Consider the following 13025-nt stretch of genomic DNA (forward strand, 5'->3'; position numbering starts at 1 on the left):
GGTACAATTTTACAACAAATATTTGGTAGGTCATTCACAAAAAAACTCATTTTGGGCACTCGAAAAATGGAAAATGAATTTTTCGTTCAAAGAAAAATGAAAACTTCCTTAGGCAACATTGTTTGTCATTCCAATATGCACCCTTGTGCACAATATGAGATCATTTGAACAAACTATGTCATGAATGTGGCCATAAGATTGATCATTTGGCTTGAAAGCCATGAATCTTCACACTTGATAGCTCGTTTCCGAGAACACTTTTTTAAAATAACCGCCGTATTACAAGTTTATAATTTTTCCTGCTAACTTGGTCACATATAATGACGCAATGCGAAGGTTTTCCAATTTTTTGAATTTTTTTGAATTTTTTATGCCCGTTTCAAAATGCGGCCAAAACAACGGGAATGACTGTTCCTAGCTAGTGGTTGAATCTTGGAATTTTTTTGGTGTTTCTCTGATTAAATAGATACTTATGTACCTAGAAATGATTTTTGGAAAAAAATAAAGAGCAAACTATAAGGCAGCTGCAGTTCAAACTTGACCTGCTTCCAGCTGGATTAACGGAAATTTGTCTTTTTCACCAGAGGTGGATCAAAAACTTTTGACAGCCAACCATTTGATCAATTGTGTATTAAACATGACCTAATATTTTAGAAAATTGATTTGATCCAATTTTGCAACAAATATATGGTAGGTCCTTCATGAAAAAACTCATTTTGAGCACTCAAAAAATGGAAAATGTATTTTTTTGCCAAAAACTCATTTCTCACGACACCTTATAAAAGTTATTTATCTTATTTCTTGTTTGTTATTTTTCCTGAAAACTTGTTCACATTTGGTGACACAATGAGAAGGTTTTGCATTTTCAGGTCATAAAATAGCTGACATGATTTTAACACATTAATTTTAGGCAACTATAACCTATTTAGATGATTATAACATCATACTGCATCCTGATTGGTCTGTGGACATCTCACGCGGATCACGCATGATACGCCGTCGGATGCTGGATCCAACGGCCGTCCTCAACCCTTGCACACCAACCCTGAAACCCTAACTGGTCATTTTCCATCTCCTCGCTCAGCTTCAGTCTTCTGTCGTCGTCCTCCCCATCTCACATCTGCATCGCGCCGCCCCTCCTCCCAATCCCGTCCGGCGCCGCCGCACCCCACACCCGCTGCTGCCCCCACTCCTCTAGTGCCATCGTCCAGCCACTCCAGCGCCGCCTCCCTCCCCATCGACCAGCGCCTCACTGCCCGTCCAGCGCCGCCACCACGCCTCCAACGCCAGTCTCCCACCCCACCGAGCGCCGAGCCCTCGCCATCCAGCACCGCCCACCTCCCCATGAAGCGCCGCCGAGATTCCGGGAGAGACCCCCGCCGCGATGCCGAGAAGGTGGCAGGTCTGGGGCCGGCCCGACAGTAGCCAAGTCTGGGTCCCCGCCCCCGCCCCCGACGCGCCGCCCCCGCCGCCGCCCGCCGCGGCCCCGCCTCTTCCTCCGCCGGGGCACGCCGCTTCATTCGAGGACGCGCCGGTCAAAGGTACCCCCCCCCCACCCCCATCGTGCTCTCATCTCGGCGTGGATTCCTTCCTAAAAATGGTGATGGATACAGACTTGACTGGCCCCTCTCCTGCGTCGTCGTTTCTCCGATCCGAAACCCTAGGCCGGGGCGCTGCCGACGGATGCCGCGTCGAGTCCATCGCCGACCTCCTCGTCCAAGGTACGGCCTCCTCCCTTCACCTCTTCTATTTGGTCCTTGTCTGTGTGAGCACGCGTGTGTCCCTACCTGCATCCTCAACTATTGAAATGGCTGCGCGCGTGCTCAAGAATCTCTAACCGATCCCTATATGGCCTCTTATCTTTAACTCCTCAAATTTGCTCCTCTATAAATTAGTGGTTCCTAGCTGAATCCTTATACTTAACTCCTTAAAAAAATTAAACACAAATTCATGCGAATTTGATTCAAACTAGTCCATCAAACATGATTTGAACTCAATTCAGACTACTAGCATAAACTATATTACTACATAAATTTAAATGATATCTAAACTAAAATTGTATAAAAACTAGAACATGTTGTAGTGTCCCTTGCTGTCAAAACTCGGTGGTGTTGAAATGATGGTGATAGGATTTGTTTTCGGCTTTATGGGCATAGTCTGCACTCTGGAATGCTACACCGTTGAAGTGTAAATGAATTGTGCAAAAAAAATTGTTGTCTTCTATTTTACTGGTGTCTATTCTTGTCATGTATAATTGCCATTTAGTACAGAAGGATGCAAGCTTGGAATTCTATCGTTTGATTAAATGAATCAAAACCTGAAGGAGATCTAGATTATCAGTAGAATCACATAGTTGTAATTACCCGAGGTGTGCTTGAATAAAATGGCGCTCATTTGCATCATTGTATTTCTGCAGAGTTTTAAGAAAAATTCTGGTACGAACGCACTGACCTATACTTGTACATGTGCAGCTGAGGAACCTCCTGTGGGCTACTTCCAAGCATGATGTGTACGTGATGCAGAACTATTCTGTGAGGCACTGGTGGTCCTTACTCCGGAGAGGAAAAGAAGTGCTCAACGTGGCATGCCCAAATCAGGTGATCTACCACAGAGCGATGTGATAGTCCTGCATCGTCGGAATGCCGGTCAATCTCTGATCCACTGTGCGACCACACTGTGCAGGATATGCAGGGAGGTCGGCCCTTGTACAGGGTGAAGATCAGCACCATGACGGTGAAAGACAACCTCCTGGCGGCTGGTGGTTTCCATGGGGAGCTGATCTGCAATGTAAGGAGGCCGGAGTAGGCACGCAGTGCACACACAAAGCATTTTTTTCTGCTTTGAGAACATGTAGAAATGTAGAGTTGTAGCTTGACACTTACGTATTTATTATTTTGTTAGTACCTTGGCAGTGAATTCTAGCAGCGAAGCCTCTTCATTTCGAGCAGCGATAGCCTGATTGGTAAACTAGTGCTTTGTGTGTGCTAGTACCTCACAATGTCATCCTTGTATATGCACAGATGAAATTATTCACCCCGCCATTGTCACTGTTTCCTAATCGAGTACAACAAACCTCCTTTGGTTTTTTGTGCAAAATAAGTGTGAAACATTGTAGTGCTAACCCAACATGTACCTAACATTTCTGATGTGTATTTCCTTTGATTCCCTAGGCTTAACCTGGAAGCTATAATAACTTTGAATCGGTCTGTGGGAAATTGGGCATATTGGGTTGGTAAATATAGAACTGTAGAGATGTAGAACTAAAGCGTGGTACTTAGCTATTTAAGTTGTTGGTACTTGGTAGTACCTACACAGTGAAGTCTAGTTGATTCAGGAAAACTTGACTTGAGATTTTCTTTCTTATGATTTACTGATGAAACCTTGATTGTTGAATCTTGATGTAGGCATCCCACCGCCGATCCATATCCAGATCAGCTGCGTCGTCGGTTCCGCACACAGGTCAACATGCTCTGTTTATATGATTTGTTTTGTATCTAGTGACTAGTTGTCACACTGATTAAAATCTCCGCGCAACGAACAAGTAATCAGTGGCCGTGAAGCAACGTTTATAATATTTGTATCCTACCATGCAAAGAAGTAATACTTGACTGCTCGATAGCAAGATTTCAATCATAATCTGTGCATACTTGTTTATGATATTTGTGTGCCCATGTAAAACGTATGTGGTTCGTCCTAGGCTAGATCCCAACCCGCGTTAGAGCTGCACACTATGATTTCCTCTTGCCAGTGAGATCTGTTCGTACTTGTCAGTAGTCGATGGGACGCTCAAGCTTCACTGCTGCTTCTGCTGTATATTTTTTGTAACCCATGTTTCTACTTGCAATCAGCATACAATTTTGCGTCAAATGGTTAAATGTTTCCACATTCTGTAAGATTAGTGCATCCTGTTGCTTGTTGCTAGTTGTAGGATCTGACTTTTGGTTGATGTTTTGGTGATGTAGGCCAAGGGAAATGACTACCGTTCCAGGGTCTCCGGTCTGGGAGCTCGTGAAGAAGAACAACTACTTCTTGATCAAGCAGTTCGGCAACAGCAACACCAAGGTGCAGTTCAGCAAGGAGCCCAACAACCTCTACAATATCCAGTCCTACAAGTTCTCGGGTCCGTAGCTCTTTGCACTGTTTTTAACCCTTTTGTTTGCAAGTGTCTCTGCAAGGAGCTAACTTGCCGTGGGGCTGATGTGGTTTCAGGCTTGGCGAACAGCAAGACTGTGGCGGTCCAGCCATCAGCGGGAGAGGACAAGGCTGTTGTCCTGTCCATGACCAAGACCAAGAAGCAGAACACCCCTGCCAAGCTCCAGCACAAGACTCTGATGCGCAAGGAGTTCCGCAAGATGGCCAAGTCTGTCAAGAACCAGGTATTAACTCCAGAGTTTTGTACTTGAATTGCCCTTATGCTTGGCTTCTAAGCTACAACTGTAAGTCACGGCTTGTCTCTGCTTCCTCCTTGAGTTCAGATTTGTGGCATGGCATGCTTGATTTTTTGGTGGACTTGTGTCCCTGATGATGCACCGTTGTTGCACTGCCAACCATCAGATGCAGTAGCTGCTCCTGCTTGCTACTCCGCTGCCGCCACTCGTTGTTTTGCTACTGCTCCTGCTAATTAGGCACTGCTGCTGCTCCTAAGCACTGCTCGTAGATGCTGCTACTTGCCGCTGTTGATTCCTCCTACAGCCTGGCATCTGCCATTGTAACTTCATGCTGATGTAACATGTGAATCTGTTGGTCCTGCTTATTGTCTTTAAAGAAGTCAATGTACCTACCTTATTTTGTGCTCTGTTATTATCTTTGATCAGTATCAGTTGTGTCTCTTAGAGAGACACTCCTACCTTTTCTGACTTGAGTTGTTAACTATTGTTCCATACTTCTGTTAGCTACAATAAAAAAATCTTTGAATTTGGTATTGCATGAGTTTTTACTACTGCTTACACAGAGAGTATTTGCTACTACTAAAACAGCGATTTTGTATGCACTGCTACCTGATGAGTGCTTTCTTTGTAATATTTCACCTTGGCATGCATATGTTTGTTCTGTTTGAACTTTGCATGACATGACATAATTATTTCCAGTGTTTTTCTCAACTTATTTTCATTGACACTTGATATATACTTAGCTTGTACTCCCTCCGTTCCGAGTTACTTGTCTTGGATTTATCTAGATACATCCGTATCTAGATTCATTTTAGTGCTAGATACATCCGTATCTAGACAAATCTAAGACAAGTAATTCAGAACGGAGGGAGTACTTGAAGCCGTGGGTTAATGTGGTGATTTTGTTCTACTTGGATGCATTGGTACCCCCATAATCGAGTGCATGGATGCAATGGCAAGAAGATCATGGCTGTGCGCATCATCAAGCACACCACGGAGATAATCGACCTCCTCACCGATGGTAACTCAATCTAGATCATCACTTTATACTCTCCTACCTTTGTGATGTTAGTTTGCTTCTGCTGACTATGCAATGTGACTTACAATTCCTAGCTGTGCATGCTGTAGACTGTTGACTGTAGTGTGGTACACTTCCTGGAGCATTGTAATGCCTTACCAAGTAGCAATTGCATGAAGGTCCACAACACAAAAACTATGTGTAATGGATCCATGACTTACAATCTGTACGCGAATACCATGTGTAATGACTGTTATTTTTTGCATCGTCTGAACATTTTTTTGCTGCTGTATTGTTTCTCACTCATGATTGATCTACTGCCAGGTGAAGGTTTTCAAATGTTGAAGGAGGACAATAGGAACTTCTGTGATGTATTGTCATCTATTTTCTTTTCTTTGATGTAGAATAGTTTTGTTTGGCACTTACTGGTTCCTTGGACATAAAGATATGTATTGCTAGAATGAATGCATGTAAAGATATTTTGGGCTCCTATAATATTCCATGTTGCTTTGAAAATGTATCGGAACTGGGCTAGGCCCAAGATAACTTGTAGTGTGATGTGTTGTAATGTCAATGGCATAATAAAAGAAGTTGGATTGGATCAATTATTTCGGCCCAGCCCAAGATATATTGAACAATTATTTCTGAGGGGAAAACTTGAGAGGCCCAGCAAAGAAATGGCCTAGAAAAAACAAGACCAAAAAAATCTATCAAAAGGGATCGGCAAAGAAATTTAAAAGGCCGAATTACTGGGCCAGGCCCATGTAGCTAGCGAAAATTAACAGAAAAAATATATTAAAAAGGCTGAATTAATGGGCTCGGCCCATCTAAAGCATCGAAATGGACCGGGTTGATTCTAAGTAATGACCTTTTGAATTGGTCGCAATTTTGCCACGTCGGATCCGACATGGCTTGGGCAGACAGCCAGTGACCAAAACAAAAGGTCATGGGTTCCACGACCTTCTTACGTTAATTTCAGTTTACGACCGCCAGCTTTTGACATTTTGTTTTTGGTAAAAAAAGGTCGCAAATGAAAAGCAATGACGTTTCAGAGACCAATAGTGAGGGTCACAAGTTGACATATTTCTTGTAGTGTCTACATAGTTCTCGAACCCGTAGGGTCCGCACGCTTAAAGTTTCGATGACAGTTATATTATGAGTTTATATGTTTTGATGTATCGAAGGTTGTTCGGAGTCCCGGATGTGATCACGGACATGACGAGGAGTCTCGAAATGGTCGAGACATAAAGATTGATATATTGGAAGCCTATATTTGGATATCGGAAGTGTTCCGGGTGAAATCGGGATTTTACCGGAGTACTGGGGGTTACCGGAATCCCCCCCCCCGGGGGCTTAATGGGCCTACATGGGCCTTAGTGGAAATAGAGGGCAACAAGGGGAGTGTGGGGCGCCCCCCAAGGCCCAAACCGAATTGGTTTAGGGCAAGGGGGGCCGGCCCCCTCTTTCCTTCTCCTCCTCTCCCTTTCCTTCCCCCTCTCCCACTCCTACTAGGAATAGGAGGAGTCCTACTCCTAGTGGGAGTAGGACTCCACCTTGGCGTGCCTCTCCCTGGCCGGCCGCCTCCTCCCCTTGCTCCTTTATATACGGGGGCAGGGGGCACCCCAGAGACACAACAATTGATCGTTTGATCTTTTAGTTGTTGGCGGTGCCCCCCTCCACCATAGTCCACCTCGATAATACTGTAGCGGTGCTTAGGCGAAGCCCTGCGTCGGTAGAACATCATCATCGTCACCACGCCGTCGTGCTGACAAAACTCTCCCTCAACACTCGGCTGGATCGGAGTTCGAGGGACGTCATCGGGCTGAACGTGTGCTGAGCTCGGAGGTGCCGTGCTTTCGGTACTTGATCGGTCGGATCGTGAAGACGTACGACTACATCAACCGCATTGTGCTAACGCTTCCGCTTTCGGTCTACGAGGGTACGTGGACAACACTCTCCCCTCTCGTTGCTATGCATCACCATGATCTTGCGTGTGCGTAGGAATTTTTTTAAAATTACTACGTTCCCCAACAGTGGCATCCGAGCCAGGTTTTATGCGTTGATGTTATATGCACGAGTAGAACACAAGTGAGTTGTGGGCGATATAAGTCATACTGCTTACCAGCATGTCATACTTTGGTTCGGCGGTATTGTTGGATGAAGCGGCCCGGACCGACATTACGCGTACGCTTACGCGAGACTGGTTCTCCCGACGTGCTTTGCACAGAGGTGGCTGGCAGGTGTCAGTTTCTCCAACTTTAGTTGAACCGAGTGTGGCTACGCCCGGTCCTTGCAAGGTTAAAACAGCACCAACTTGACAAACTATCGTTGTGGTTTTGATGCGTAGGTGAGAACGGTTTTTGCTAAGCCCGTAGCAGCCACGTAAAACTTGCAACAACAAAGTAGAGGACGTCTAACTTATTTTTGCAGGGCATGTTGTGATGTGATATGGTCAAGACATGATGCTAAATTTTATTGTATGAGATGATCATGTTTTGTAACCGAGTTATCGGCAACTGGCAGGAGCCATATGGTTGTCGCTTTATTGTATGCAATGCAATCGCCCTGTAATGCTTTACTTTATCACTAAGCGGTAGCGATAGTCGTAGAAGCATAAGATTGGCGAGACGACAACGATGCTACGATGGAGATCAAGGTGTCGTGCCGGTGACGATGGTGATCATAACGGTGCTTCGGAGATGGAGATCACAAGCACAATATGATGATGGCCATATCATATCACTTATATTGATTGCATGTGATGTTTATCTTTTATGCATCTTATCTTGCTTTGATTGACGGTAGCATTATAAGATGATCCCTCACTAAATTATCAAAGTATAAGTGTTCTCCCTGAGTATGCACCGTTGCGAAAGTTCTTCGTGCTGAGACACCACGTGATGATCGGGTGTGATAGGCTCTACGTTCAAATACAACGGGTGCAAAACAGTTGCACACGCAGAATACTCAGGTTAAGATTGACGTGCCTAGCATATAGCAGATATGGCCTCGGAACACGGAGACCGAATGGTCGAGCGTGAATCATATAGTGGATATGATCAACATAGTGATGTTCATCATTGAAACTACTCCATCTCACGTGATGATCGGACAAGGTTTAGTTGATATGGATCACGTGATCACTTAGAGGATTAGAGGGATGTCTATCTAAGTTGGAGTTCTTAAGTGTCGGGTGGTAGGTGCGACATATGCCAACGGGTGGCTTATCATTGTGGGAGCCAGTAAGACATCGCCGGTGCCTGGAAACGGGATAAGGCGAAGACATGCACGCCGGCGGATCTTACCCAGGTTCGGGGCTCTCCGTGGAGATAACACCCCTAGTCCTGCTCTGCGGGGTCTCCGCATGATCACTAGATCAATACAAGTAGCTACAAGTGCTCCTTGAGCTGTTGGGCTAGGGGAAGAAGAAGGGCAAGGCTAGCTCTCCTTTTTTCTCTATGTGGTGTGTGAAACTCTATGAGATCAACCCTTTGCATGGGTGTCCCGGGGGGTTTATATAGGCCTACCCCCCGGGGGTACAATGGTAATCTGGCTGGGCGCGGGTCCCAGCCGTCAGTGTCTGTGCTCGCCGGCTTCTCCGCCGGCCATCGGGGCCCGCCGACTGGTGGGTCCCGCCGGCCTCTTGGCCGACAGGCCGGCCCCACCGCTTGGGGGCCTTGTCGGCGGCTGGTTACTGTTGCCTCGCCTCTGATGACGAGGGCTTTGTCGAGGTAAGCGTGGCTACAGTGCCGCCGCCTTGCGGGCTCTCACTGTAGCCTCACCTCGTCTTGTCTCCTTAATGATGCACATGTTTCGAGGGAGGGAGGTAGCCGGCTATTGGGAGCCGGCTACGCCCCAGGCCGACTAGGGGAGGCCGGGCCGCCTTCGAGCGTCTCTCTGGCTAAAGGGGCCCGCCGCCCGCGGGCCGTACTGGCGCCTGTCGTGGGTGACGTTGAGGTCAACATGGCTACAGTGCCGCGCCGGACGGGGGATGGTTGTCCCGTACGGCGCCCTGTGGCCATGCCTGTTCCGGGATTCGGGGGTAGTGGGCTGTACTGCGGCCACGCCCCGTCTTATCACTGTTATGTGGATGCAGTCTTGGTGGGTGCAGTCTTGGCCGGCTTCTGGGAGTCGGTCCTCTGGGGCCGGCTTCCTGGAGTCGGCCATCTTGATGCTTTCTTCGGGAAGGTTTTTGAGGCCGGGTCGCCTTCTGGTAGTCGGCCCTGGGGATAGCCGGCCGGAGGAAGGCGGCCCCATGCTCTGGATGCTTGAAGGCTCGAATGGCCTGATAATTTTTTGAAGAGCCACGAGGAGTCGGTTAGGCTACCCGTGGCCATTTACTCCGACATTAAGTAATATGATTAATTGAACTTAAATTTATCATGAACTTAGTACCTGATAGTATCTTGCTTGTCTATGTTGATTGTAGATAGATGGCCCGTACTGTTGTTCCGTTGAATTTTAATGCGTTCCTTGAGAAAGCAAAGTTGAAAGATGATGGTATCAATTACACGGACTGGGTCCGTAACTTGAGGATTATCCTCATTGCTACACAGAAGAATTACGTCCTGGAAGCACCGCTAGGTGTACCACCTGGGCCAGCAACTGCAGACATTGTGAATGCCTGGCAGTCACGTGTTGATGACTACTCGATGTTGGGGAACGTAGTAATTTCAAAAAATTTCCTACGCACACGCAAGATCATGATGATGCATAGCAACGAGAGGGGAGAGTGTTGTCCACGTACCCTCGTAGACCGACAGCGGAAGCGTTATCACAACGCGGTTGATGTAGTCGTACGTCTTCACGATCCGACTGATCAAGTACCGAACGTACGACACCTCCGAGTTCTACACACGTTCAGCTCGATGACGTCCCTCGAACTCCGATCCAGCCGAGTGTTGAGGGAGAGTTTCGTCAGCACGACGGCGTGGTGACGATGATGATGTTCCACCGACGCAGGGCTTCGCCTAAGCTCCGCAACGGTATTATCGAGGTGTAATATGATGGAGGGGGGCACCGCACACGGCTAAGAGATCTCAAGGATCAATTGTTGTTGTGTCCCTGGGGTGCCCCCCTGCCCCCGTATATAAAGGAGCAAGGGGGAGGCAACCGGCCAAGGGGAGAGGCGCGCCATAGGGGGGAGTCCTACTCCGAGTAGGAGAAGGGAAGGGGGAAGGAGAAAGAAGGAAGGGTGCGCCCCCCTTCCCTAGTCCAATTCGGACCAGACCATGGGGAGGGGTGCGGCCACCTTTTGAGGCCTTTCTCTCCTTTCCCGTATGGCCCATTAAGGCCCAATACGAATTCCCGTAACTCTCCTGTACTCCGAAAAATATCCGAATCACTCGGAACCTTTCCGAAGTCCGAATATAGTCGTCCAATATATCGATTTTTACATCTCGACCATTTCGAGACTCCTCGTCATATCCCCGATCTCATCCGGGACTCCGAACTCCTTCGGTACATCAAAACTCAATAAAACTGTCATCGTAACGTTAAGCGTGCGGACCCTACGGGTTCGAGAACTATGTAGACATGACTGAGACACGTCTCCGGTCAATAACCAATAGCGGGACCTGTATGCCCATATTGGCTCCCACATATTCTACGAAGATCTTTATCGGTCAGACCGCATAACAACATACGTTGTTCCCTTTGTCACCGGTATGTTACTTGCCCGAGATTTGATCGTCGGTATCTCGATACCTAGTTCAATCTCGTTACCGGCAAGTCTCTTTACTCGTTCCGTAACACATCATCCCGCAACTAACTCATTAGTCACAATGCTTGCAAGGCTTATAGTGATGTGCATTACCGAGTGGCCCCAGAGATACCTCTCCGACAATTGGAGTGACAAATCCTAATCTCGAAATACGCCAACCCAACAAGTACCTTTGGAGACACCTGTAGAGCACCTTTATAATCACCCATTTACGTTGTGACGTTTGGTAGCACACAAAGTGTTCCTCCGGTAAACGGGAGTTGCATAATCTCATAGTCATAGGAACATGTATAAGTATGAAGAAAGCAATAGCAACATACTAAACGATCGAGTGCTAAGCTAACGGAATGGGTCAAGTCAATCACGTCATTCTCCTAATGAGGTGATCTCGTTAATCAAATGACAACTTATGTCTATGGCTAGGAAACATAACTATCTTTGATTAACGAGCTAGTCAAGTAGAGGCATACTAGTGACACTCTGTTTGTCTATATATTCACACATGTATTATGTTTCCGGTTAATACAATTTTAGCATGAATAATAAACATTTATCATGATACAAGGAAATAAATAATACTTTATTATTGCCTCTAGGGCATATTTCCTTCACTCGATAGTTCAGTGTGCCATGCTTTACGGCTTAGAACCGGGACTTCAACGGCGTTTTGAACGTCATGGAGCATATGAGATGTTCTAGGAGTTGAAGTTAATATTTCAAGCAAATGCCCGGATTGAGAGATATGAAGTCTCCAATAAGTTCTACAGCTTCAAGATGGAGGAGAATAGTTCTGTCAATGAGCATATACTCAAGATGTCTGGGTACTGCAATCACTTGATTCAACTGGGAGTTAATCTTCCGGATGATAGCGTCATTGACAGAATTCTCCAATCACTGCCACCAAGCTACAAGAGCTTCGTGATGAACTATAACATGCAAGGGATGGATAAGACGATTCCCGAGCTCTTGGCAATGCTAAAGGCTGCGGAGGTAGAAATCAAAAAGGAGCATCAAGTGTTGATGGTCAATAAGACCACCAGTTTCAAGAAAAAGGGCAAAGGGAAGAAGAAGGGGAACTTCAAGAAGAACAACAAGCAAGTTGTTGTTCAGGAGAAGAAACCCAAGTATGGACCTAAGCCTGAGACTGAGTGCTTCTACTGCAAGCAGACTGGTCACTGGAAGCGGAACTGCCCCAAATATTTGGCGGATAAGAAGGATGGCAAGGTGAACAAAGGTATATGTAATATACATGTTATTGACGTGTACCTTACTAATGCTCGCAGTAGCACCTGGGTATTTGATACTGGTTCTGTTGCTAATATTTGCAACTCGAAGCAGGGGCTACAGATTAAGCGAAGATTGGCTAAGCACGAGGTGACGATGCGCGTGGGAAATGGTTCCAAAGTCGATGTGATCGCGGTCGGCACGCTACCTCTACATCTACCTTCGGGATTAGTTTTAGACCTAAATAATTGTTATTTGGAGCCAGCGTTAAGCATGAACATTATATCTGGATCTTGTTTGATGCGAGGCGGTTATTCATTTAAATCAGAGAATAATGGTTGTTCTATTTATATGAGTAATATCTTTTATGCTCATGCACCCTTGAAGAGTGGTCTATTTTTGTTGAATCTCGATAGTGGTGATACACATATTCATAATATTGAAGCCAAAAGATGCAGAGTTGATAATGATAGTGCAACTTATTTGTGGCACTACCGTTTAGGTCATATCGGTGTAAAGCGCATGAAGAAACTCCATTCTGATGGACTTTTGGAACCACTTGATTATGAATCACTTGGTACTTGCGAACCATGCCTCATGGGCAAGATGACTAAAACGCCGTTCTCCGAAACTATGGAGAGAGCAATAGATTTGTTGGAAATCATACATACAG

General features: G+C 46.2%; 1 protein-coding gene and 1 long non-coding RNA gene across 2 annotated transcripts; both read left to right on the forward strand.

Moving 5' to 3' along the window:
- The first annotated feature begins 1078 nt into the window (after positions 1-1078).
- On the forward strand, positions 1079-4921 carry LOC109784723 (uncharacterized). Its single transcript, XM_020343325.3, has 8 exons — positions 1079-1541; positions 1614-1721; positions 2472-2597; positions 2683-2787; positions 3405-3459; positions 3963-4120; positions 4210-4376; positions 4476-4921. Exons 3-8 carry the CDS (start codon positions 2585-2587, stop codon positions 4623-4625), a joined length of 648 nt encoding a protein of 215 aa, XP_020198914.1. The 5' UTR covers positions 1079-1541; positions 1614-1721; positions 2472-2584; the 3' UTR covers positions 4626-4921.
- Positions 4922-5120: 199 nt separating this feature from the next.
- LOC141042539 (uncharacterized) lies at positions 5121-6011 on the forward strand. Its single transcript, XR_012205718.1, has 3 exons — positions 5121-5409; positions 5517-5632; positions 5731-6011. It is a non-coding gene; the product is annotated as an uncharacterized lncRNA (long non-coding RNA).
- Positions 6012-13025: the final 7014 nt, after the last annotated feature.

This window comes from Aegilops tauschii, chromosome 3 (assembly GCF_002575655.3).
Source record: "Aegilops tauschii subsp. strangulata cultivar AL8/78 chromosome 3, Aet v6.0, whole genome shotgun sequence".
NCBI classification, from domain to species: domain Eukaryota; kingdom Viridiplantae; phylum Streptophyta; class Magnoliopsida; order Poales; family Poaceae; genus Aegilops; species Aegilops tauschii.